General features: G+C 44.7%; 1 protein-coding gene and 1 long non-coding RNA gene across 3 annotated transcripts in view; both read left to right on the top strand.

Annotated features, from left to right (window-relative positions):
- LOC129209069 (uncharacterized) overlaps positions 1 to 1,803 on the top strand; it is a 545,390-nt gene extending 543,587 nt beyond the window's left edge. Inside the window, exons 2-3 of the long non-coding RNA XR_008577970.1 lie at positions 326 to 391; positions 742 to 1,803. This is a non-coding gene — a long non-coding RNA (uncharacterized LOC129209069). The remainder of the gene's footprint in view (positions 1 to 325; positions 392 to 741) is intronic.
- A 1,163-nt stretch (positions 1,804 to 2,966) lies between these two features.
- On the top strand, positions 2,967 to 23,167 carry PKD2L1 (polycystin 2 like 1, transient receptor potential cation channel). 2 transcript variants are annotated; one of them, XM_054832854.1, is made up of 16 exons: positions 2,967 to 3,017; positions 5,162 to 5,324; positions 9,261 to 9,374; positions 10,722 to 10,849; positions 12,394 to 12,650; positions 13,525 to 13,749; positions 14,102 to 14,330; positions 14,685 to 14,855; positions 15,577 to 15,758; positions 18,451 to 18,571; positions 19,233 to 19,331; positions 20,103 to 20,224; positions 20,544 to 20,661; positions 20,928 to 21,064; positions 21,834 to 21,981; positions 22,970 to 23,167. In XM_054832854.1, the coding sequence occupies exons 1-16, from the start codon at positions 2,967 to 2,969 to the stop codon at positions 23,165 to 23,167; spliced, it is 2,463 nt and encodes an 820-aa protein (XP_054688829.1). The 2 variants fall into 2 exon arrangements, with proteins under 2 accessions (XP_054688829.1, XP_054688828.1); XM_054832853.1 differs by lacking the exon at positions 2,967 to 3,017 and having other exon boundaries at positions 4,779 to 5,324.
- Positions 23,168 to 23,570: the final 403 nt, after the last annotated feature.

Below are 23,570 nucleotides of genomic sequence, written 5' to 3'. Positions count from 1 at the left end.
ATCAGTACCACCTCTTGGCACTTCTACTGTCTTCTGGTCTGGATTTTAATTTTCGTTAGATCGCTGGGCTTTGCTTTTGAACTCCTGATCTCTCCCTGTCTGCATGATGTAAGCTATGTTTTTACGTACTGCTTTCTCTTCTGTGAATATTCTTTGGGGCTCCTGTCTTCTTTTCTCTTCTTCTTTTTCTTTTCCTTAACAGGCAGACTTTGAGAGCTCTCCAAGTAAGGGCGTTAGCTCCTCATCCCTTTTTTTGGTATTTTCAGATTATGAGCAGCGTCCCACTTTAGGCTCAGTCTCATGTTTTTCTTCCTTTCTTCCCCAGGTTTGGAATACCAGGAATTCTGCATCCAAGCTGCACGTTTCCTGTTCAACACCGTAGGAGGTTCGGGTAAGGTGGAAATGCGTGAGCTGATGAGAAGAAACATCACCCGGTCCTTTCCCTTTTCAAGATGTTATTTTTTACCATCCTGGTAGTTTTTCAGAGTATTTGCGATCTTCTTGCACTAGCATCTGCCTGAAAAAGAACACAAACACTTTGGGTGCCTCCTCAAGAAATATTTGCTGTGTGATTCTGTTAATTGCCAGGCTTTTGGAGGGGGGATAGAGTAGCGTAAATCTTATCAGGCCTCTCGGGATGCCCGCAGGCTTGGGTTAACTGTGCTTGGGACAGGGCTGTTGAGGTTGTGAATCCTGTCCTAAATACTTCTCTCTCCCTCTCTTTCTCTTTCTCCCCAGCAGCACCTGATTGGACAGAAAAGCAAGCGCACAAGAAGATCCTGCGCCAGAACCCAGATAAAATTTCTTACTCTCCGCTTCAGAGACCTGCAGAACCGTTCCCGTCTTGCCTTTAAAAAGGCCTCTGCTTATACCCTTCTCCCAGGGAGAACACAGATCCCCCAATAAAATGCTGTATTAAGCCATAGGGTGTACACTGCAACTTCCAAGCCCACCTCTGCATTAACTCACACCGACAATATTGCGCTGCACATGCAATTTTAACTTTGCGCTAGTTGTTGCAATGTTTGGCTTTGGTGACGACAGTGTGTGTTTGTCAGCAGTTAGTGTAGGGTGGAATCTTCAGGTGAAGTTTTTTGTGTTGGAGTTGGTTGGTGTTGGCGTATTATTGCGGAAGTTGCGGTGCAGGTGTTTGATGTCAGAGTATTATTGCAGGATGAAGGCTTGTCTATGAGATTCATAGTAGGGAGAGCAGTTTAGAGCGAAGGATGAGATGTGGAGAGTTTGTAGGTAGGTTTTGGAGAGTTGTCAGTTGAAGTGTTGGACAGGTACGAGTTAGGTGTAGGGTAAGGGCTGAAGTTGACTTTGCCTGTGCGGTGCAATTGGATTGGTGTGGAAAGCTAATGGGAAGGGGGCTTTTGCAAGTGACACTACACCTCAATATCCCACTGGCAGCTCTAGAAATTTTCCTGCTGCCTGGCTGGTCTGAGGAGCGTTGTGTGTGGCTAATGGAGCGATGCACGGCAAGGTTGGATCTCCACACGTTCCAGAGAAAGTGTAGCAAGGGGGCAAAACCTCGTCTTGAGTGATACTATCTTGTCTATGGATGTTGAATTGCCCTCTGTTCAGCAAGATTGGTCTAAATGTGCCACTTGGTCTTTTTCCCAAATTTCCTTTTAGACTGTGTTCCACATTGTCAAAATAGAGCTTCCCCCCCCTTAATTCTTATCATGTTATTGTAATTAGAATGAATAGAGATATTCCAGCTTGTCTCAGCTAAACTGGAAGAAGGGCAACATCCATGTTTATTTTTTAATAAAAATAAAATCAAATCTGCCATCTCGTTATTTTTGAGTGTTTTACTGTGATTAATTGCCTCCCAATATACTGTGCATATTAAGGCCTGACATCCACCACCACAGTGGATGAATCTAATGTTGACACTTAAATAACAGGAACCATACTTTCTGCAAAACTTTTTTTTTTCTATCTAGATATCCTAGATAGCATTGGTGATGTATTTTTTTTTTTTTTTGGTAGGAAAAGAGCACATCGTGAACCTGAAGAACCATGTAATTGTTCCATTATACACATTCACTGCTCTTTTCTCTGCTTTAAACTATTTGTAGCTTTTAAAAATTGGACTGATTGAAAAGGACATTTATTTTGCTCAGCATCGGCAGCCTGATATTCCTTTACAAGGGCCTTCTACTTGAGTTTACCAGGCGTGTAGCATGTGATCGTTGCGCTACATGTTGCTATCAAAATTAGCTGTGCCTTATATTTCTCCTGTAAAACACTTACAAAAACACAAAATAATGATCATGACAGGAACTAACTTCACAGTGAATATCTGAAGGAACCTACTGATAATATATTTTTTAATTGTTATTTGGATTATTCAGATGCCACAAAGCCCCCTACTTTCTTATCCTTTGCTATGCAGAAGGTGGTTGGACTTTTCTATAGCAGATTCAATCACTTGCTGTAAAGCAAAATTGGAGTCTCCTGTGAAGAAGCAGGGCAGATTTATTCATACCATATGAGCACCATAGATTAGCTGTAGAGAGGAACACTTTAAAAACAAGCATGCCAAGAAAAACAGCCAAAACCCCCACAAAACCCACAAAGGCTCCTGCGTGTCCACCCTTTAAGTGCCGTGATGTCAATTTTCCTGAGAGCCTTTGAGGGGATATCCTCATCATTAGAAACACAGGTAAGCCAAATGGTATGATGTCACTGAGAGAAAAATGCTATGTTACCCCAATCAGATTAGCTCACAACCCTGTGAAAAGCTGGTGAAAAAGGGTAGGTTTGGAGCAGGCCAAGAGGCTGGTTACAGGCTCACGGCAATGCCATGTAAATTTGTGAATACCAAGTGTGCAATTGCTACAACAGTCACAAGCACTGGACGTGTACCTGGCTTGTGTGTTCCTTTTCCCACCATCACTTTCTGTCCTGTTTCTGGAGATCTTTGCACGGGATTCTTTGAGAACTATTTCTGAAGGATGCAAGGCTTCTGGAGTTGCAATGCCTGCCCAGCTGCAGCTGAACTGTGGGTAAGTGCTGTGGAGTTTAACCTTGTTGCAGTAGCAGAGTTGCTTATAGCTGTCAATCAACCAAGTTATTGCTATAAACAAGAGCAGGGGTGTGGTGAAAGGCAATATATTTTATTAGGCCAGAAGACATCATTGGGAAAAACATCCTTTTAGAAATGCAAGCCTATGATTTTCTTTTGAGTGAGAAGATTTGCAGGAACCTGAAGGAAGGTTTACACACTCAGAAGCGGGTCTCTTGTTTCCTAACTACAGCAGTATAATAAAGGATATTCCTTGATCTTACAGACTGTCTTTTTTGTGACAGCAGCATTACTTAGTAGGCAGTATCTTTCTGTTTTGTCCTATGTAGTGTTGCTCATCAGTAGTGGCTCTAAGGCTTTTAGTTGGTGGGGATCTCGGTGGAAAATTGTAGTGGGGGTGTGGTGGTGGGGGGTGTACCTCAAGATAACTTTATTTTTTTTTTATGTTAAGCATTTTGCTTCAATTAGCCATTTGAATCAGTACTTTAAATCAAGCCAGAGCACTGACAACATTATACAAACCCTATACCAGGGTTAAGATTATTTGTTGGATTTTTTAAAGGTAACTCTTCTCCCTTTCTCCTCACATTATTTCCAACAGATGAAATCTCTTAATTAATGTTAAAAAGTCATTACTCCCTCCAGCATGGAAGTACTCTTTCATTCACAGGTGAATGCTGGCCAGCTTGCAGATGCTGTTCCAGCAGTGCACTGCTGTAGCCTACTGCAAGACTTGAGGCAGTCAGGGGGGCTAGCCCAGGGGCCACCCTATTCAGGGGGGCTAGCCCAGGGGCCACCCAAGGAAGCCACTGGCCACTTGACAGGGACTGGAGGGCTAATCCTAGCATCACATACCTCTGTGATGGAAAGGGCCTTTAGAGATCCTCTAGCCTCTCTCCCTCCTCTCTCTCTCTCCTTATCATCCCTAAGACAGCTTCACCTAGCAACATTCTCCAACAGCAGGGAACATAGCCCCTCCCTAGGGGGGGAATGCTGGCAACCCTTAGCTATTATTATTTCCAGTTTTGCCTGGTATAATCCTGTTTTTTCTCAGCTTTGCCTCGAGGCCAGCAGGCACTGCAGGGCTTATGGAAATTCTGCAAAAGCAGAAGAGTCCAGCCCCTGGTTTCCAAAACCAACACTAGAAGTTTACTCCCACTTTTTACTCCTACTTTTAACAATGAGAAAGCAAAGAGGACGATGTGGAAACGCTGACCGGGATCACGTTTTAGGCCAAACCCCAGCTTCTTCCTGAAGCGTCCGCAATGCTTGCACGCGAATTGCAAAGCCTCCGAGCCCGAGGGCAGGCAGCTGACCGCGGCGAGCAGCCGGTGCCCCCCGCCCGGCGCCGCGCTGCCGCCGCTCACAGGGAGCGTTTCTGCGCTTTGGAGCTCCACTGAAAATTCAAGACTTCCCCGAGTCCCGGAGCAAAGGCTCCCCGTCCCATCCGGCCCCGCGCAGCCGGGCGCCCACCCCTCTCCCCACCAGCGCTTGCACGGGACCCCAACACGGCTCCGTGCCCTCGCTGCGCCCTGCCGGAGCTTCACCTGGAGCTGATCTCGGCTCCTGACGCTCCTCAGGCAGCCTGAGGGATCCCATTAAATCCCAGCCGCCGCCACCGCCGCCTCCTCCCCCTCCCCCCCCCTTCCCTTCCGGAACTGTCTCCTAGCAGCCTCCTCTTCCAGGCGTTATCTGGGTCTATTACCTCCCTTGCAAAGCAAACGAAGGTCTCTTGGGCTTGTTGGTGTTCCCAGGGCTGCTGGAATAATAGGGCTGTGGGGGGTTCCTAACAACGAGTAGTGCCACCCCCTTGATAGGTGTCACCAGCTGAGCTGGTATAAAATGGAGAGAGCATGTGTGGCCCCCTCCTGGGTTGCTGAGGTAAACAAGCTGGTGTTGACCCCTTCCTTCTCTGCTAGCTTCTAACTGCAGCCTAGGCAGGCAATCTTCACAATTCCAGTTAAAAAGTACTCCTGCTGGCAGTGACTAGCTATGAGCTCATCTCACCTAAACAACGGACCTGAGACTCCCTTTCAAGCCTCAGAGGAGCATGAACTGGAGGCAGTGGGGAAGAAAGCTTGGGATAATCCTGTTTACAATGGCTCTCCCTCTACCTCCTTGAAGATTCGAGCTATCTACAACCCCAAGTCCATCCTGGAGAATCCCTATGAGAACTTTGAAGAGGTGAGGGATCCGCTGCCCTACCAGGAAAAGCAGAGCAAAGCTGTGGATGGGAAGACAAGTCCTTTTCTCAAGTGCTGTTTCTACATCTTCAGAGGCATTCGAGGTAAAGCTCCGATATCTCGCTAGGAAGGATTTACTAGCCCTTGGGAAGAACAGGGGTATGGGGGTGGTGTGAGCGTGGGGATGCAGAAAGTAGAAACCCCATAGTATCTGTGTAGCCCAGGAACCTGCTCAACACAGATGAGCATTACTTCAGAGATCATCTTTGGCTGACGTGGAAGGAGCATCCTCATTCCGTGTGCCTTGCTGGAGCTCCAGGGTCTGTCCCGTTACCTTTGCTATAAGGCAGGAAGTACAGCCAGCCTTAGCGGTGTGCTCATGGTCATGCAATGAATCCGTTGGCAGAGCTTAGGTGTCCTGAATCCACAGGAGCCATTGCTCTGGTGATGAGACTATTCTGTCTTTGTGTGCATTTTCTAGATGGAGTCGTGCTGGCCCCTGTGTTACAGTAAATGAGGAGCGGACATAAATATCCACCAGAGAAAACCTAGCATTGTCAGGCCTGAAATGCAGACGATAACAGGAACGTATCAAACAAAGTTTTGCTTGAAGACAGCTGAAAGAAAGAGGTGATAGTTTCCAGTTTAAAAGACAAAGGGGAATGAAACGTTATATAGGTTTATTCAGAGGCAATCAGAAAGCTTGGAGCGAGTTAGGCCTGCTGTAAGGAAACAGCCCTGGGCAAAGGTGTTTGTTGAACAGCTTCTTATAGAAGGCATAAAGTCCTAATGCTGTAAAAACAGGGGAAGAAAAAGCAGTAAACTCTTTTTCAGGAAATTACAGTTTTCTTGCCACTGTGTCTGTCTTCCTGACTTAGAAGAAAATCAACACCAGGAGCTCTGCACCTGGTCCTGCAAGAACCTTTCTTAGAGCTGTACCCTCTAACAGTACATTGAAGTGAGTAACAGTATAGCGTGGTCCTGAATTGCACAGCCCCTCTGTGATCAATTCTTTCTTACTTGTCATTGCAGTTACAGTCTAACACTATTAATTCACATGGAAGACAGAGCTGAGGCTTTAAAAGTTTCTCCTGGCCAGGAAGCAATGCTGGGTGGGCTTGATGGGTAATTACAGATTGCTCAGAGGCAGTGTGTCATTTACGTGGTTTGTTATGATATTTCTTCTAGGCATCATGTGAGACTTAAAAAGGAAAAAACCAAATCCATACTTTAACATTAAAATTCCATTTGTAGATGCCAGGGTTGAAATTGGAGCATGCAAATGGAAATACCTATCAGGACACCTTAGCATTCCCTTCTGTGACTGTTGCAGCAGTGTCTCCTGCCAGCAAGGGTGTAAATAGGGTTGTAGGACAGACCAGAGCTGGGAAGATGAGATCCAAAGGCCAGTGCAGCCAGAAGAAAAGCCTCTATCGACCTCCCAGAGGTGAGGACTTCTTCCCTGAAGAATTTGCATACTTCCTTTGCATCTTTACTAGGTGCTTATTATTTTTTTTATTGCCTCTCCAAATATTGCTAGTCCACCACCATGCCCCCCTGCCCCCCATTTAATTACATTAGTATTTTACATGGAAAATGGAGGTAGTAAAGAGAAGTTGCTTAGCCAAGGGCAGTTTGTGGAGGCTTTAGCTTAAAAACCATTCCTTGGGATTACATGTCCATAGCTCTCTGGGGGTACTGGTCATAGTTGGCTTATTGAGTTCTTTCCTTGTCCTCACCAGCTACTGGGTTGGACTACCAGTGAGTAGCTGCTGCTCCTGGTGTCACTGCTCAGGACTATTCCTCTCTAAACTGCGTCCATGCAGCTCTGTCCTCTGGTTCCTGCCTGCCTCCTGCCACCTCAGCTGTTCATTGCCAGCCTACAAACAGACTGTGCTAGGTATCTGGGTGGCACTGTGGCCACTGAGTGGCCAGCTTCCCACTGTCTTTGGAAGAGGATCTCCAGCTGTACTTGAGACCCTGAGCTAGTCACCCACCTGGGTCACAAATCTGGTTTAAAAGCAGCCTTGGAAGATTATGTAGATGTCACCATTAATTCCTACCAGTAACTTGTTACTAGCAGGAAGGCAAGGTTTACAATAAAATGGCATAGACTGCCTGTCTTCTAGATTCTGACGGGTTTTTTTCTTTGCTGTGAGTGATGGATGGTCATGCAAAATGCTGTAAGGAAGCCCAGATGTCTTCTAGTCTTGAGTATCCTTCTACTCCAAGTAGCATGTCCGAAACAGCTGCATCCCCAAGGGGGTAGGTGGTGCCAAAGGAGATACAGATGGGGATGTCCTTCATGTATGAGGTGGTATATTTCTATGGCATGTTTCCTAAAGAAACAGCTGAAACCAAACCTCAGCTGATACAGTTTTACAATTACTGGATGCAATCTGAAAGGGTACTGGACCAGCCTCGTGGTCCTCCAGGTATAATTTTGGGCAAGTCTCTGAACCAAGTTTTCAAGGTTATCTGAGTGCCCCTGAATTTAGGTGTTCCTGAGGACACTTCTATTCCCAAAGCAAAGAAAGTCTGTGCCTCTGTTCCCAACATGTGGATAGTAGGGGTTCCCTGCCTCATGGAAAACCAAATAAACCTGTTAAAAGATTGTGATGTCGTGATATCTAGAAATGAAAGGGATCATTTAAAAGTGACCTGAACAGATGGGTGGATTGTTTCCCCCTGGTTTTCTCCATTGTGGAGATTCGTGTAGACCACATGCTACTCTCTCCTGCATATGAGTTAATGCAGATCTTCTCCAGGCTCTCATTTCTGTTCCTGGTCTGGCATGTCCAGAACAGGCTACTGGTTTGTCTGTCCGGGAGCGAGGGTGGATGCTGCAACAGTCACTATGGTATCTGATGGTGCAAAAAGCTCTCTGATCTGTTGAGATGCCAAAGAGCTATCGAAAAGACAGGAGTAAATGTGCATAGACCACTATACCATTTTTGCCTGCTCCAAAGAAAAAAGCACTTTGTCCTCTGCCAGAATTGACTTCAAATGTATGGCCTTTGATCAGCTTTCATCCTGGCTTGCAGGAAGATGATTGTGTACTACTGGGGACAGGCATCAGGGCTGAGCTCTCTAGGAGCTGCAGCAAGACTATGGGAATTATTGACGTGGCTTCCATCACTAGGCTTTCAAGTGGAACTTCTTATGCCTTTCAACTTCAGGAGCATTTCAGAAATCACAACAGAAAGCCATTACAGCAAGAACAAACAGAAAAGCTAATGGTGTCAGGCGGTTCATCAAACCCAAAATATCAAGGGTCCTTTTAAAGGAAATGTTTCTCTCTTTCTGATCAACCCTGGTGATACTTAATGAGTTGCTTTCACTGTGTGAAGAAATCAGATCACAAGCTGGTGCAATTGCCACAACTGTATTGAAGTCAGCAGAGCTCCATTGATAGACATCCTGAATAGATAGATAGATATTTTGGCTCTAAATTTTATGCTGAAAATATTGAGTTGGGGTATTTGATTGAGTCTTATGACCTACAAAAAGTCTGCAAGAGTTTTTAGGTAAACAAGGGACAAATATTTGGGGCCTGGTGGTTCAATATACACTAAAAGGACTAATAGTTGTAAAGCTAACATCAGATGCAGTTCTGTTATGGAAGTCCTATCAGAAGGTCAGCTGTTGGCACATGGATGCCTGAGATGAAATTTTTTGTTTTCAAGAGTACTTGTTACAAAGACTGAATTTCTGCAAAGAGTAAGCTGAAAAACAGGCAGGAAAAGATCAGTCCATATTGAGCTCAAACAGAAAACTGGAGAGTGATTTAGCAAAGTCAGAAAGCCAATATATTTCAGTTTCCATCACCCCCAAATCTTTTGCTCACACTGGAATGGTTTCTTTTAGGGGTTATTTAACACGTTTTTACAGCTTTTAGTCAAGTTTTAAAAAAAGACAGCTTTGAAAAGTGACAAAAATCTGACTCCCAAGAGTGTTGCTTGGGAATGGGACTTCAGCTCCTTGTGTGGCCTTTGAGAATGGCCATCAAAACTCTCCAATTTCTTCTTTACACCCAACAGGTCTGTGGGGCACTACACTGACTGAGAACACAGCTGAAAACAGAGAGCTTTACGTGAAGACCACACTGCGAGAGCTGCTTGTTTATATTTTGTTCTTGGTGGACATCTGTCTACGTAAGTAGCTGTCATAGCTCATAGGTATCTTTTCTGTGAGTAGTATGAGGGGAATAATGTGAGATTTTATTATTAGGGTTCCTCACTTTGTTGTAGTTGTTAAATTTATTGTACATGCATCTACTGCAGCAAGCAGGTGTGTTGTTAACCCACAGAATAGCTGCTGCACACACAAGTAAAATAACTGACTATTGCTCTAGACCTAATTGATATTGGTTAAGTTTAAGCAGTATTTTCTGATTCACGTTATCAGCTCTAGCCATCAACTCCACAGTCCTGGGGGAATATGCCCAGGGTCTTTTCTTAGTTTCACAGAAGATGTTCAAACTCCAGAGAGCAGCTCTAGAAACTTCCTGGGATCAAAGACACAGGGTTCAGAGACGTTTTGCCCCTTGAGACTGGAGGGGTGGCTGAGGTGATAAAGCAGATGTCAGCTCACACTGTTGTTCTTGGATGGAATTAATGCGTCCCTGTACTGAATGCTAATGGACTTTGTGTGGGTAGCACAATGGCTGTTTGTTTTTTGGGAAGGGTCATTCATTATCACAGATGAGCACCTGTGGCCTGGGCCAGTGAAGAGGATTATATTTCATGGGCCCTATGGCAGAAGAGATAGACAGACAATACCAATCTGAGTTACTATCACACTGGCCCAGGGAGACGGTGCTTCAGTCACTCTTCCTAAAGAACCAAATACGCACATAGATGTACATGTTGTCACGCACTGACTCATCCAGAAGTGGTGGTGGTCTTGAATGTCAGCTGCTTTATTTTCATGGTGCCCTGTCAAGAGTAGGACATGTTCTTAGTGATCACCATGATGGATGCTTTTCTGCAGGAAAGAGCAGTGGAGAGTTGAAACAACATGTTCAGGGAAGTTAGATCCTGCTCGTGTTTGAGGTTTCTTGGTAAATGAGAACTTAAGTGGAGCTTTCCACATGGGACAATGGGGTGGTCTCTATACCTTCATGGCTTGATATCAGAATTTCAAAATACAGATCATGGACTCTGTTCTGAGAAAGAAAAAATGATCTCAGAAATTTTGTCTGAGGACAAAAATTGTTACCCAGGATGTTCAGTTGTATCATCCAATGGTCTTCTCTGATTTTAAACTCTTACAGTCTGTCAGTCTGACAGTTTAAGTTCTGGAACATGCAACAGGTAAGTTTGTAAATTCCTAAGAAAGCAGAAAGTAATATGATTAGAGTTCCCAAGATTTCTTCTCTTGTGCCTTGCTCAGCTTACCTGTGATAGTATAAGCTACAGAGAAAGTGAATATATACATATATTTATATCAGAGTCAAATATTCAGGTATAAGGGAGGACCCTCCTCTTGTCTCTTCTTAGTGACATATGGAATGACAAGTTCCAATGCCTATTACTACACCAAAGTGATGTCTGAGCTCTTCCTGCAGACCTCTTCGGATGGCCGTGTCTCCTTCCAGTCCATTGGCAGCATGGCTGACTTCTGGGTGGTGAGTACAAATCTGGCCCAGCATGGGGAGCCCTGGAAATCTCAGCTAGATTGGGATATTCAGTTCCCTCTGAATGTGCTACCTAGTGATTTCAGCAAGGCATTTTGTTGCCACAAGCTTTTGCCACCTACTAGCAATAGTTACAATATCATTTGCATGCAAAATATTCACTGATTTAAAATATAATTTATCCCTCTGAGCACTGTGGCCGGAATACTGGCTAGGCTAAGTGTTGTGCGTGCCCAGAAGAGTCCATTCCCCAGTAACTTACCAGCTAAACAGGTCATTAAAAAAAGAAATTGCTGTGATATGATGCTCATTGCGCAGTGTCCTGGTTCTGGCAAGGCTAGAGTTAATTTCACAAGGAGCCAGGACAGGTGAGCCAAGTTGGCCCGGGGCTATTCCATACCATATGACATCATGCTCACCATAAAAGGGGCCTGGTTGGGCAGGGGTGGGCTCGGCGCAGCTCCGGGACGGGTTGAGTGTCCGGTCGGTCCTGGGATCGGTAAATTGTTCTTTGTTATCACCCATTGTGAATATCTGTTATCAGTACTGTTGTTGATTGTTTCCCTCTCCCTTGCTGTCCCAGTAAACTGCCCTTATCCCAACCCGCGAGGCTTTGCCGTTGTTTTTCCGTTCTCCCCCCCAGCCCGCCGGGGGAGGGGTGAGACAGCGGCGCGTGGCACCCAGCTACCGGCTGGGGCTGAACCACATCACGCAGACACGGAGTACCAGCCTGGAGAGGCCAAGTGATTTACTCCAGGTTTCCTGGTGGTAGAAATGGCTTCAAATCCTACAGACCAGCGTCTTCATGCTGGTGTCTTATTACTAAGCCTATGTCCATTTTCATCGGCAATTGTGGGAACAGCACACTTAACCTGCCTGTGATTCACGCCTGGGGTGATCTGTAGATTCTTTATGGAGAAGCTGGATTAAAATTTGTGCTGACTTTTATCAAAGAGAATAAAGAGGGGGGAAATGTCTGGGGTCTAACACATTTCTATCGAAGAAATGTTGAAGCAATAATATGAGCCACAGTGAATGCTGTTGAGATATTGCAGCCGCTTATCTCTGACAGTCAGCCAGAAATTGTTTGTCAGTTAGCTTTGTCTTTTTCTGCTGTATTAAAAACCCCAGTGAACTATGGCACTATTGTTTTTCCCCCACTGTTTCCAGGGCACTGGCACACCTCCCTTTTCATAATTCACACCTTGTGCCAAGGCAATTCTTTGAAACTTGTACTCTCTGAAGTGGAAGGGACAAGGAGGCTTGTAGGGCTCTTGTCACTTCATTAGCCCAAGGTGCAGCAAGCATATTACAGGCCTCTGAGGAGCCAGTGTGACCCTGCTGCCCAGCATCCCTCTTCCACCACTAGCCCTGGTCTTTCCCGTCCTTAGAACGCATCCAACACCAGCTTCTACAACTTTCTATCTTGGGGAGTAGGGAGGGGTGGGTCAGGTCTTACTATCTCAAGCCCAGGCTAAGAAAAGCCCTCCAATGCGTGGGCTACAAAGAAGTTGTTTTCTCTCTCTCTCTTGCAGTATGCACAGGGCCCCCTTCTGGATAATCTTTACTGGACAAAGTGGTACAACAATGAGTCCCTAGCAGCACATGGCACCCAGTCATACATCTATTATGAGAACCTGCTGCTGGGTGTCCCACGCATGCGACAACTGAAGGTGAAGAACAATTCCTGTGTGGTCCATGATGACTTCAAGGAGGAAATCTTAGGCTGCTATGATGTATACTCAGAAGACAAGGAGGAAAGGGTGTCCTTTGGGCTCATCAATGGAACAGCGTAAGTACATCTCCTGCTGTTCAGGATTAGAAAGTCTGTGATTTCTATTTTTTTGGTTTTCCGTTGCCCCAAATGAGTCTCTTCTAGTTAAAATAAGATCTGCTGAGCCACAGGATGCCAGGGTTGAATTTTTCATATAAGGCTGGAATTCCCCTTGCAGTCAGTGGCAGCAAGACCTTTTTGTCTATCAAGGCCAAGTGTCTGTTTGAGGAAAAGCACAACAGAATGAGTGGCAGAGTGTGATCTATTGGGAAAGCCAAGAAAAATCCAGTGGAGAAGTAGGTAGAAATTGTTACCTGCTTTTAATAGGGTGAGGATAGAGTCCTTTGGGACCAGATCTATCAAATCAATGATGCTATCTGTTTCCCTCCTGGATTTCAGGACCTAGAGAGAAGGGAGTGCATCTCTTTCATCTTGAAAACCTTTTTCTCTATAATAACATGAGGTAGCTGCAGTTTAATAACTTCTTTCCTTGCTGCGCGAGTCTTGGTCTGTGAACCAGAAGCTATTGTTCATAAGGAAATATGGGTGCAAGTGTTCTGTAAGCAGAGGGTTGTGTGCAACATGGTAGTAGGCAATACAGCAGATCCTGGGAGTAAGCTTCATGCAAACAAGACTGTGGCATAGCCAATGAACCTGCAGAATTTTCCCTCCATAGTATCACAAGTCATGTATCACTGCTGGGAAGAACTAGATCAGAAATCTATCAACAATGAAGAACTGAATTATGCTCAGATCTGGAATAAGAATTAAGTGCCATCTCTTTAATTAAAACTGCTCTGTTCCTTGAAGATATAATCTAATTTCTCCTGGCTACAAAGTCATATCGAAGCCTGAAGTGGTGATGCCTTTGCTTATGGCTTGTCTGTTGCAGGTGGCGGTACCATTCTGAGGAGGAGCTGGGTGGCTCATCTCACTGGGGAAGATTAACCAGTTACAGTGGGGGAGGATACTACATAGACCTCAAGTTGACTAGAGAAAAGAGTGCTGAAGCCCTGCAAGTCTTGAAGGAGAAGTTGTGGCTGGATCGAGGGACGCGAGTTGTCTTCATTGATTTCTCTGTATATAATGCAAATATCAATCTGTTCTGTGTTCTGAGGTAAGCTGAGTCCCACTGAAAATTCTTCTGCTTCTTGTGTCTTTCTCAATGCCACAGTTTCTTAAAATGCAAATATTTTAATATGGTCCAGCAGGGGGTAGGACTGAGTGGTGTCAGTAGATGTTACAAAGATTAGTAAGAAGGCTTGGTCTTCCTGACATAACCAGTCACACTTCACTTTTCACAGTTTCCAATGATGGATAGTAAAGCAGCAGAGATAAGGCTGCATAAACATGTGCACAACTCTTCCACTCGTGGTTTGGGTCATGCTCAGGTTTCATGCCTCTCAAAACTACCTAAGAGTCTCCATCCCCCTGTTTATAATTATCAGAGGTTTTCTGTCCCCTTCAAGGTTAGTGGTTGAGTTTCCAGCCACTGGTGGTGCCATTCCCTCCTGGCAAATCCGAACAGTCAAGCTTATACGATATGTCAGCGCATGGGACTTCTTCATTGTTGCCTGTGAAATTGTCTTCTGTATCTTCATCTTCTACTATGTGGTGGAGGAGATTTTGGAGCTGCGTATCCACAAGCTTCAGTACTTCACCAGCATCTGGAACATCCTGGACGTGGTCGTCATTCTGGTGAGGATCTTTGCATGCTTCTTTTTGGGGGAGCAATGGCAGGGAGATATAAGAGCCAAAATAAATGAAGGAATGGGGAAACTGGTCTACATAAGACAAGAGCTGGCACATGTTTTGCTCTAATAGCAAAATGAACTAGCAGAGTAAATGGACACATGCTCCTCTACCAGCTGTTAGGAGAAAATTATTTCCTTAGAGATGCCTGAGAGGCTATGCAGTTGGGGCGTCATTCAGCGCATTAAAACCTTATTTCCATCCCCCACATTGAAGTGTGATACCAAGAAATTCTGTGACGCTTTAATTTATGTGGAAAGCATAGGTACAGGGCTCACTGCAGACTCTTTCTCTTCGCAGCTCTCCATCGTTGCTATTGGGTTTCACATCTTTCGCACCATTGAGGTGAACAGACTGTTGGGAGAGTTGCTGAAACATCCCAACACCTATGCGGACTTCGAGTTCCTGGCATTCTGGCAGACACAGTACAACAATATGAATGCAGTCAACTTATTCTTTGCCTGGATCAAGGTATTGTGGGGGTCTGGGAGGTGCCAGGCTGCCAGTCTCAGACCTCTTCCTCTAGATAGCTTGGGGATTGACTCTTCCATCCCTCTGAGTGAATGGGTAACAGCTATAGAACAGAGGACTTTCCTCAAAGTCATATGCTCTGTGTTGCAGTAAATCCAGACACCTTTTCACCCTGTATTCTGAGGCCAGTTATTTGGAGATAGTGAACAGGGAGATGAGCTCAGATGTTGTGGTGTAAAAATGGTTCTAGGTGACACCGAGTACAATGTGACTTTGTCCATCCTATTGTACTATTTTAGTATTTTGGAGGATAATCTGGCAAACCATGTTTTCCTGTCATGATGTCCACCAAACAACTGGAAATAACTTGTGTGTTGGCATGGACTTTGCATTTCAATTAAAGCATCTTGGCATGATGGAAAGCCACACTGTACTTGGGGCTCCTCATTAGCCTCAAGACATTTGTCCTTATGGCAGTCCCTCTTTGTATTTTCCTTTGACACAGGGAACAAAGTCATATGTTTATGATCCCACAGGAAGATGGTGGCATATCTGGGACAAATATCCTGAACACTAAGTCACCATTCCCCTAGCTTGATTGTATTCTTGGTGCTTTGGTACTATAATGAACCTCTTGTCTTAGTAAGCGTGCGCGTATATGAGAGAGACTGACCTAACTGATGGTTTGGCCTCACTTTGTCCCTGATTTTTCTTCTTGCAGATATTCAAGTATATCAGCTTTAACAAAACAATGACCCAGCTCTCCTCCACACTGGCACGTTGTGCCAAGGACATCCTGGGCTTTGCCATTATGTTCTTCATTGTTTTCTTCGCCTATGCCCAGCTGGGTTACCTTCTTTTTGGGACACAAGTGGAAAACTTCAGTACCTTTGTTAAATGCATGTAAGTGTGTAAGTCAGAACCATTGTTCCATCATTTCATCAAAAGAATTTTAACTGCTTTCCAACCTCTCCCCAACTGCAAATCTGAATGTCAATCAGACACTTGTGTTATCTCATTGTAATAAAGTCACAGTGGTTAATAAGTCACTCACAGTCCTCTAGCTGTGACATCTTCATGGACAAAAGAACACAGTGAGAAAATTGAGGGTTACAGACAGATTTCTGGTTGTCTGGTGTTAATCAGTAGGGATGGAAGTAGCTGATCCTACCAGGCTTTGAGACTCCTTGCAGCCCTACAATTCAATGGAAATCCCAGCCTTTCCATGGGAGCGTTTGGTAAGAGGTTTGGTAAGAGCCTAGACAGCTTTCCCTTGAGGTGAAGTTTAGGCATACCAAGGGTACTCGACATACAGAGCAGTTTAACATTTTTCTACAGAAAAGCATCATAGCTCAGTTGATAACTTAGTTTGTGTTCTGCAGAACCTTCTGTCACCTCCTCACCCACTGTGGGTCTGTAAAGGCAGTAGAACAGCGCTGTCTGACTGTCACTGAGACCTCGACAAATTTGTGTTTTTATACACCAGCAGATGGCTCTAGGCCTAGTTAGGTTAAACTTCTGTAATTCTGGTGGTAAGAACTAAATAGCTCAAAACAAGTGTTTTGACATATGCTTGGAGTGTTTTTTTAATAAGAAAGAGGCCCAGATAGAGGCTCTGGAGTTTTGAAATTCTCTGGTTTCCAAATACTCTTGCTGATCACAATGTTTCAGTGTCTGCACAATAGCTGCATGAAAACTTTTCTGGTTTTCATCAGATGGTGCACTTTAATTCAAACAAAGATTTGGAAGGAATACTGCTTGTTGCTACAGGCTTTTCACAGAGAAAAGCAGAAGTAATGCATTTACCTTATCAAGGTGATCACTTTAAACACTGAAATGAAAAAGTCAGAACCTTCATTTTTATATTATTTTTAAATATATCTGATTTTTATAAGATAGCAGCTCTAATTCATTTCTGAAAATTGGTGGTCACATAATATGCTAATTTTAACACAAATTCAGCAGGAAGTTTACTAAAATATGCTGTATATTAGTCTAAATAAGATTAAGTAGACATTTTCAAAGCAAGAGAGAAACTATTTGCACTGCAAATAGCCCCGAAAACTCCTTCTGTTGAAAGCAGCCTGCAGCCCCAGGGTTAGTAAGGCTGTGAATGGGGCCATGGGTGAGGTTTCAGGAAAAAAAGGTTTTGGGGCTGGGACCTTTCTTCTGGGAGCAGGGCCTGGACGTTCTGAGTTTTGACGTTCGATGTGGGTCAATGGCCAGCGAGATGCTCAGTTACACCTCGGAGTTTTTGGATGCCTAAAGTAGCCTGCAGCCCCAGTGTTAGCAGGGCTGTGAATGGGGCCATGGTTGAGGTTTCAGGAAAGAAACACCATTTGGGGCTGGGAGGTTTTGTCTGGGAGCAGGGCCTGGACGTTCTCAGTTTTGAAGTTCGAAGCTGGAAAATGGCCAAGGAGAGATGCTGAGTTGCACCTGGGAGTTTGTGGATGTGTAAAGTAGCCTGCAGCCCCAGTGTTAGTAGGGCTGTGAATGGGTCCATGGTTGAGGTTTCAGGAAAGAAAGAGTTTTCTTTCTTACTGGAAACATCTCCTTACCGGAAGGAGATGTTTCAACATTACTGAATTGGGACAGTTTAAACCAAAGAGGAGGCGGCAATGCCATATTCCTCTTCCTTAGACCTGGAACACCTTCCCAGCTCCCTAAATAGTCCAAATGCAAGGAATCTGAAATGGAGCTTGGCATTTCTCAAGACAGGATTTTCAGGCTCCAGGCTCTCAGGGTCCTGTTCCTGCACATGACTTCACAGTCCATGTTTTTCTGTCTGTCTTTTTTTTTGTCTTTTTTTTCCCCCCATTTTTTTTAATTGGAGGGTATTTTTTAACAGAAGTCATTCCACTGATCAATTTCCAGAGAAGTCCCACAGATAATACCTGAGATAATAAGATACCTGAGGTAGGGGATGACCGGTGGGTGGACAAGCATTCACAGAAGGGTGTGTTGGGGAAGTGAGTTAAGATATCCAGTCTCAGACAGCCCTTCAGTTCATGGGCCTGCTCAGGCAATGCGCGATGTTAAGGGAGGTATCTGCTACAGCAGTAGTTTTCAGCCTGTGTTCCACAGACCTCTGGCATCCAGGTCCTGCCTTTAAGGGGTCTACAAGAGATAACTGAGATAAGCAAACTTCTGATCAATAGACTTAAACTTGCTTCATTATAGGTGCTATGAATTGCAAAAGATTGAAGAGCAGTGTTCAGTACCAACATCCTCTCCAGAGTCTCATGAACTCTCTTGCAAGAGAAGGCTTCAGTGAGTCAAATGCCTTTATAAGGGTAAATTCAGATTGTCTTTAACTCCTGTTTAGACCAAAACACACTTCGGGACAATCAGAAATTTGCGTGGAAACCATGTTTTACTTTCCAGCCAGCTCTTTCTCTAACCAAATCAGCTCACTTCACCCCTAAACACGATGGGTACATTTATCTCACCAGACTGAGTGACTTAGACCCTGCTTTGGCTTGTGCCTGAGACCATCTGGGCTGCAGGCAGGTTCAGGGTTCACCTCAGGACTGTCTGAGGAGGTAGGGTAAATGTATGTGCCTTTTTGTGACCTTGTGCTCTTTCCTTCCTCCAGCTTCACCCAGTTTCGGATCATTCTTGGTGATTTTGACTACAGTTCCATTGACAATGCCAACAGGGTCCTTGGGCCTATTTATTTCGTCACCTATGTGTTCTTTGTTTTTTTTGTGCTCCTGGTAAGAAAGAAAGCAAGCCCTCCTTGCCCCTCTGACAACAGTGTTTGAGAGACCTTTCCTGATAATCCCTGAGTTAGGTGCAGTGCAAATGCTTAGAGAAAAAGGAAGATTCTGTTATGATAGCTTTGCAGTGCAAATAGACCAAAGTAGACAAAGAGCACGTCATTGCAATTGGGAATTTGATCAGGGCGATTAAGGGTCCTCATCTGATTCCTGACTGGGAATACACTGATATGTATTCAAGGGCATCAGTTAAGCTGCTCTGTAGCAGGCAGTGAACAAAGCAGGGGGGACAGTCTCTGGCTTCCTAGGCAATGGATGCAGAGGAATGCTCACAATGACCAGGTTAAATACCTAGCTCTAGGAATCCAAGTGTAACCTAAGATCTTGTGGGAGAGGCTACCAAAAATGGTATTTGAGCTGGGAAGAAATGTACATTTGGCCACTGGTTTAAATGCAAGGACCTCCTCCCCAGAGAGAAAGCACTGTGTGGCTGAAGTGGGCCTTCCCTTCACCCACTTTAATTTGGCCAAGGGATACCCCATGTGGAAACAGCTCCTTGTTTAACCGAGCCCTGCACAGCTATGCCTGTCTCTTGCTGCTTCAGCTGCTGGAGCAGGCAAGATGCCTCATGCTTATTCATCTCTTCCGCTTTTTCTAGAACATGTTTCTGGCCATCATCAATGACACCTACTCAGAAGTCAAGGAGGAGCTTTCCAGCCAGAAGGATGAGCTGCAGCTCTCGGACATCTTGAAGCAGGTGATGAATAGTGAAGCTGGGCTGCTTTCTAGCTAAATCTTGAAACATTTTCTGGAAGTCCCTGACCTACATGGAATTTACCAGAGAAAAACAGTGGCTGCCAACTCCAGATCCACCTTCTTGGTGCACACAGGAGTCACAGTTCCTTTCTGGGATAAATCAAGCTCCCAGATCCTTTGGCAATGGAAAGATGAGAAAGCAGGAGTTGGGGGAATACTGTTACTTGAGCATGATGGTAGTGTTTCTAAGAGACTTTTCTTCCCGGGACAGTCTCTAGACAAAGCTCTTTCAGTGCTTGATAGAGTGTACTTTGATCAATAAAATGGCAGGTCCTATGTCGCTAAGCTGAGCATGCTACAGTGGGGCAAATCTAGTGAGTTACATCTGGATTTCCCATGGGGAAAATTCCAGAAAAGGTCCTGGAATTTCACAACTCCGTGCTGTGGGACCAATATTATGCAAAGAATAGTGGTATTTGAGACATCATCTTAAACAGCTGATGACTGGGAGCTCAGATAAAGGGAGGCACATGAGGAGAAAAGTACAGAGCAAACTTTGTCATGGAGACCCTGGCTACCATGTTGGTGTCACTTTGAAGATGTGATCCTAGTTTAGACATGGGGCTCATTCAGCAGTCTTGTGTTTTTGCTTCTGGAAATCTTAAAATCTGCCTGTATTACTTAGCATCTGCTCACCCATATTGCATTGTCCACTCTGCCCTATTTTTCACTGCCTGCATGATTCCGTGTCTGTTTGCACCTTTGGTAACAGAGCTACAACCGGACACTCATGAGGCTGAAGCTGAAGAAGGAGCGGATTTCTGATGTGCAGAAAGCACTGCAGAATGGAACGAAAGAACTGGACTTTGAGGACTTCAAGAACAGCTTGAAGGAGTGAGTTGGCTTGAGGGATGCCTACTTATCCCTTTCTCTTGGTCATACAGGTAATTTAAATTCTCTGGTTTTCAATGCTGGGAGAGCAGTTAGCTCAGATCTGGGCAATGTAAGACTCAAAAAAACCTGTAAATAGTTATCATCTTCCCTTATGTGTTTAATTTCCTGTTCTAAATGGGTTTGTGTTGCTATCTCTTTCTCATTTGGGATGTCACTGGTGGGGGGAAACAATACACTGATTTCAAAAGGTGTGCTCCTGCACTGTTAAAGCCTAACAGTATAATTCAGTGCTTTGAGCTCTCTCTTTGGTTTTTTACAGACTGGGCCATGCAGACCATGAGATCACAGCAGCCTTCTCCAGGTTTGACAAAGATGGCAACCACATCCTTGATGAAGAGGAGCAACAGCAGATGAAACATGACCTAGAGGCGAAAAGGGTAAAAAAAAAAAAAAAAAAAAAAAAAAAAAAAAAGGCTGGGGTGGGGGCAAGGAAAAAAACACTTCTGTTTGTTAGAGATCACTCCAAAGTGGCCTCAGGAATCTTTTGGGTCTGTGGTATAAACTAAGCAGACAAGTCAAGTACAGCTCCAACTCTGCCTGGATAGCAGCTGAATATATCACTGCCTATGAAGCTCTGTGTTATTCACAGTAAAGATGGCACAGAGTTAGTATCCAGTTTCGCAGGAGTTTCTTTATCTTCTAGGTTGCTCTGAATACAGAGATTGAAAATTTGGGGAAATCCTATGGTGACAACAACCTGGATGAGAATCTCACCTATGTGGAAGCAAGGAATAACCACGTCAATAAGGCCAGCTGGGTCTCCAAAGAAGAGTTCCAAGTGTATGTTTGTGCTAGCAGTAGTTGAATCCCTCTGCAAATGAGGGGTATGATTCCCTGCTGCTTCCTTCCCTGATGTAACTGCTTACACTGGTGCTGAGCAGTTTCAGTAAGATCTTGTCCCTTTTTATCTTGCACAGGTGTAAACAAGCAGATCAGGAGAGAACTGGGACAGTTCTTGCAATGTACTTTGCTTGTTCCTGTAAAAGATTGGGTTAAGAAATTTTGCTTTCTGCTTCTTGAATAACCTCTGCAGCTGTCAGCTGGCCACAGGCCATATGTTTCAGGTCTGAAGGTAGCCCGGTTAACTGGGCCAGGGGAAGCTGATACCTTTACTGTGGGAATAAATATCCTTGCTTTATAGCCTAGTAGGCCTTCATCCTCCAGGTCTGAGAATAACACTTGGCTGTTTCTTCCACAGCAGGCACGTGGGATAAATATAGCACAGAGAATAAGGAGATCTTGATTCTGCTGCTGAGAAACACTGAGCAATCCACATAGGGTCATATCAAAGGAGAGGCAGGTGCAATATTTAATAATGGGATTATACTGTGATCCAAAATGATTGGGATCCGTTCTAAGCAGAATCACTGATTACAGATGAAAACACAGTGTAGCAGGGAGTTATTTCTTCAGTGGGTATCAATCAAATCTCTGATGTGGAGCATTCACTCCTGTTTGAGGTCTGGCCCATTGTCCTTAAGATTTCTGCTGCAAATTCTGCTGCTCATCACAAGGAAAAGCTTGCAAATGTTCTCCATGTCTTCCTCAGCCTCCTGCAACGTGTGCTGCAGCTGGAACAGTCCATAAACAGTATTGGCTCCAAGATTGATGCAGTGGTGAACAAGCTAGATGTGCTGGAAAGAAACAAGCTGAAGAGGAAGGACCTGTTAGGCAAGCAGCTGGATAATGTTAGCAAGGTTGGTAGCCCTTCACCATGCATTTGAACCTGCTTCAGGGTAGGTGACCAGCCCTGCTGTGTGAATGGACCTGGTATCATCTTTGCTTTCCCAGACCCCATTGACATAAGACACAAAGGGTTGGGCAGGGTCAGCATCTTCTCTTCAAGCACAGTGACACAAAGCTTCTTGCTTTCATGTCCCCCCAGTTAACCATTCTACCCTTAAACACACCTTCCAGCTCCTTTGAGGCCAAGCTCATCCCTGTGGCAGTGGATGCAATTCACTTGTCTTCAGGTTTTTTGCACCTACTTATCCTCAGACATCAAAAAAGATCATACTGTCCTTCCCACTAAGAGCAGCTTATAATAGTGTTGTGGACTGTGATCTCAACATCTTGCCTGTGGATTGTTTATCATGCATGAGGTGGAAGCCTGTTAGTGGGGTGCCCATAGCGCCTCATTGTAGACTTGCAACTTTTGCCAAAGACTGCCTGTGTTCAGTCAACCAGCATATTTTGGTTCTTCAGCTTTAAAGTCAAAGGCAGAAAGGCCTGCGAGAGCCATGTCATTGCTTCATGTCTTCATGTCTTTCATAGCAAGAATAGTCTAACAGCACGCAGTGACCTAGCTGAGTCAGAAAGAAGCCTCTCTCTTTTTGCAGAGTAGTTTTGTGATCCCTTCTCATCTGAAAGAGTAGTTTGGAGGGTCCTACTTCTCATGCGAACATGCCTGAAAGATTATTTGCGTGTTTGCTTGCAGATTTGCTTTGCCCTGGAATCTCTCTTGTAGAGGGTGAAAAGGGATGGCTGTCTAATGCTCGATTGTACATTGATCAGTGTATTGCAGCAAACAGTATATTGGATCTTTAATAGGCAGGTTGTACTAATTTTTGGAAGAATATGGGAAGATATTTAAGTATCATGCACACCTTGTCTCTCTCCTGGAGTGTTGCTAGACTTCTTGGTAGCTTGCTAACAATGCAGATCACTCTTTCTTCTGGTTCACAGGAGGATGAAGCCAGTCAGGAAGAGCTGCTTCCCCAGAACCTAGACCAGCTGGGGAAAGAAGAAGCAGAAAGCTGGGGAGTGGAACGTGTACAGGGAAACAACCTGAGTGGCAACTCTTCCCAAAATGGGGCCTACCCCATCTTGCCAGGTTCTCAGGTGCCCAAGAACATCCAGCCACAGTCTGATGTGTGCTTCTAGCCAACAGCCCAGTGCTCCCAGTACTAAGTCACTGTCGTGTTTCCCCACTGTTAGAAAAATCAGAACAGCTGGATGCAGATACCAATGTTGCCAAGAACTGGTGATGTGAAAAATCGGTGATGCTCTTTTACAGCATAATGATGTGTAATGTCACAGAGCTGGCATTTCTGGCCCCCATATCTCTGGAGTAGGTAGAAATTTGGAACCAGGTGTTGTTAGTTTTCTGCTTCTGAACAGGCTGACACAGTCTTTTATCTATCCTTTCCCAAAAAGTAGCGACTCCAGAACTCTGTGAACACCTATGTGCAGAGTGGCACATTGCAACTTGTCTCCAACACACACAATTGTCTGCAGGACAAAGATGTTGTAATCATGTAAACAAAGAAGAATATAATAATTAGTG

Source organism: Grus americana, chromosome 7 (genome assembly GCF_028858705.1).
Source record: "Grus americana isolate bGruAme1 chromosome 7, bGruAme1.mat, whole genome shotgun sequence".
Lineage (NCBI taxonomy): Eukaryota > Metazoa > Chordata > Aves > Gruiformes > Gruidae > Grus > Grus americana.
Note: the sequence above shows the minus strand (reverse complement) of the source record. Positions and strands in the feature narration are given on the sequence as shown.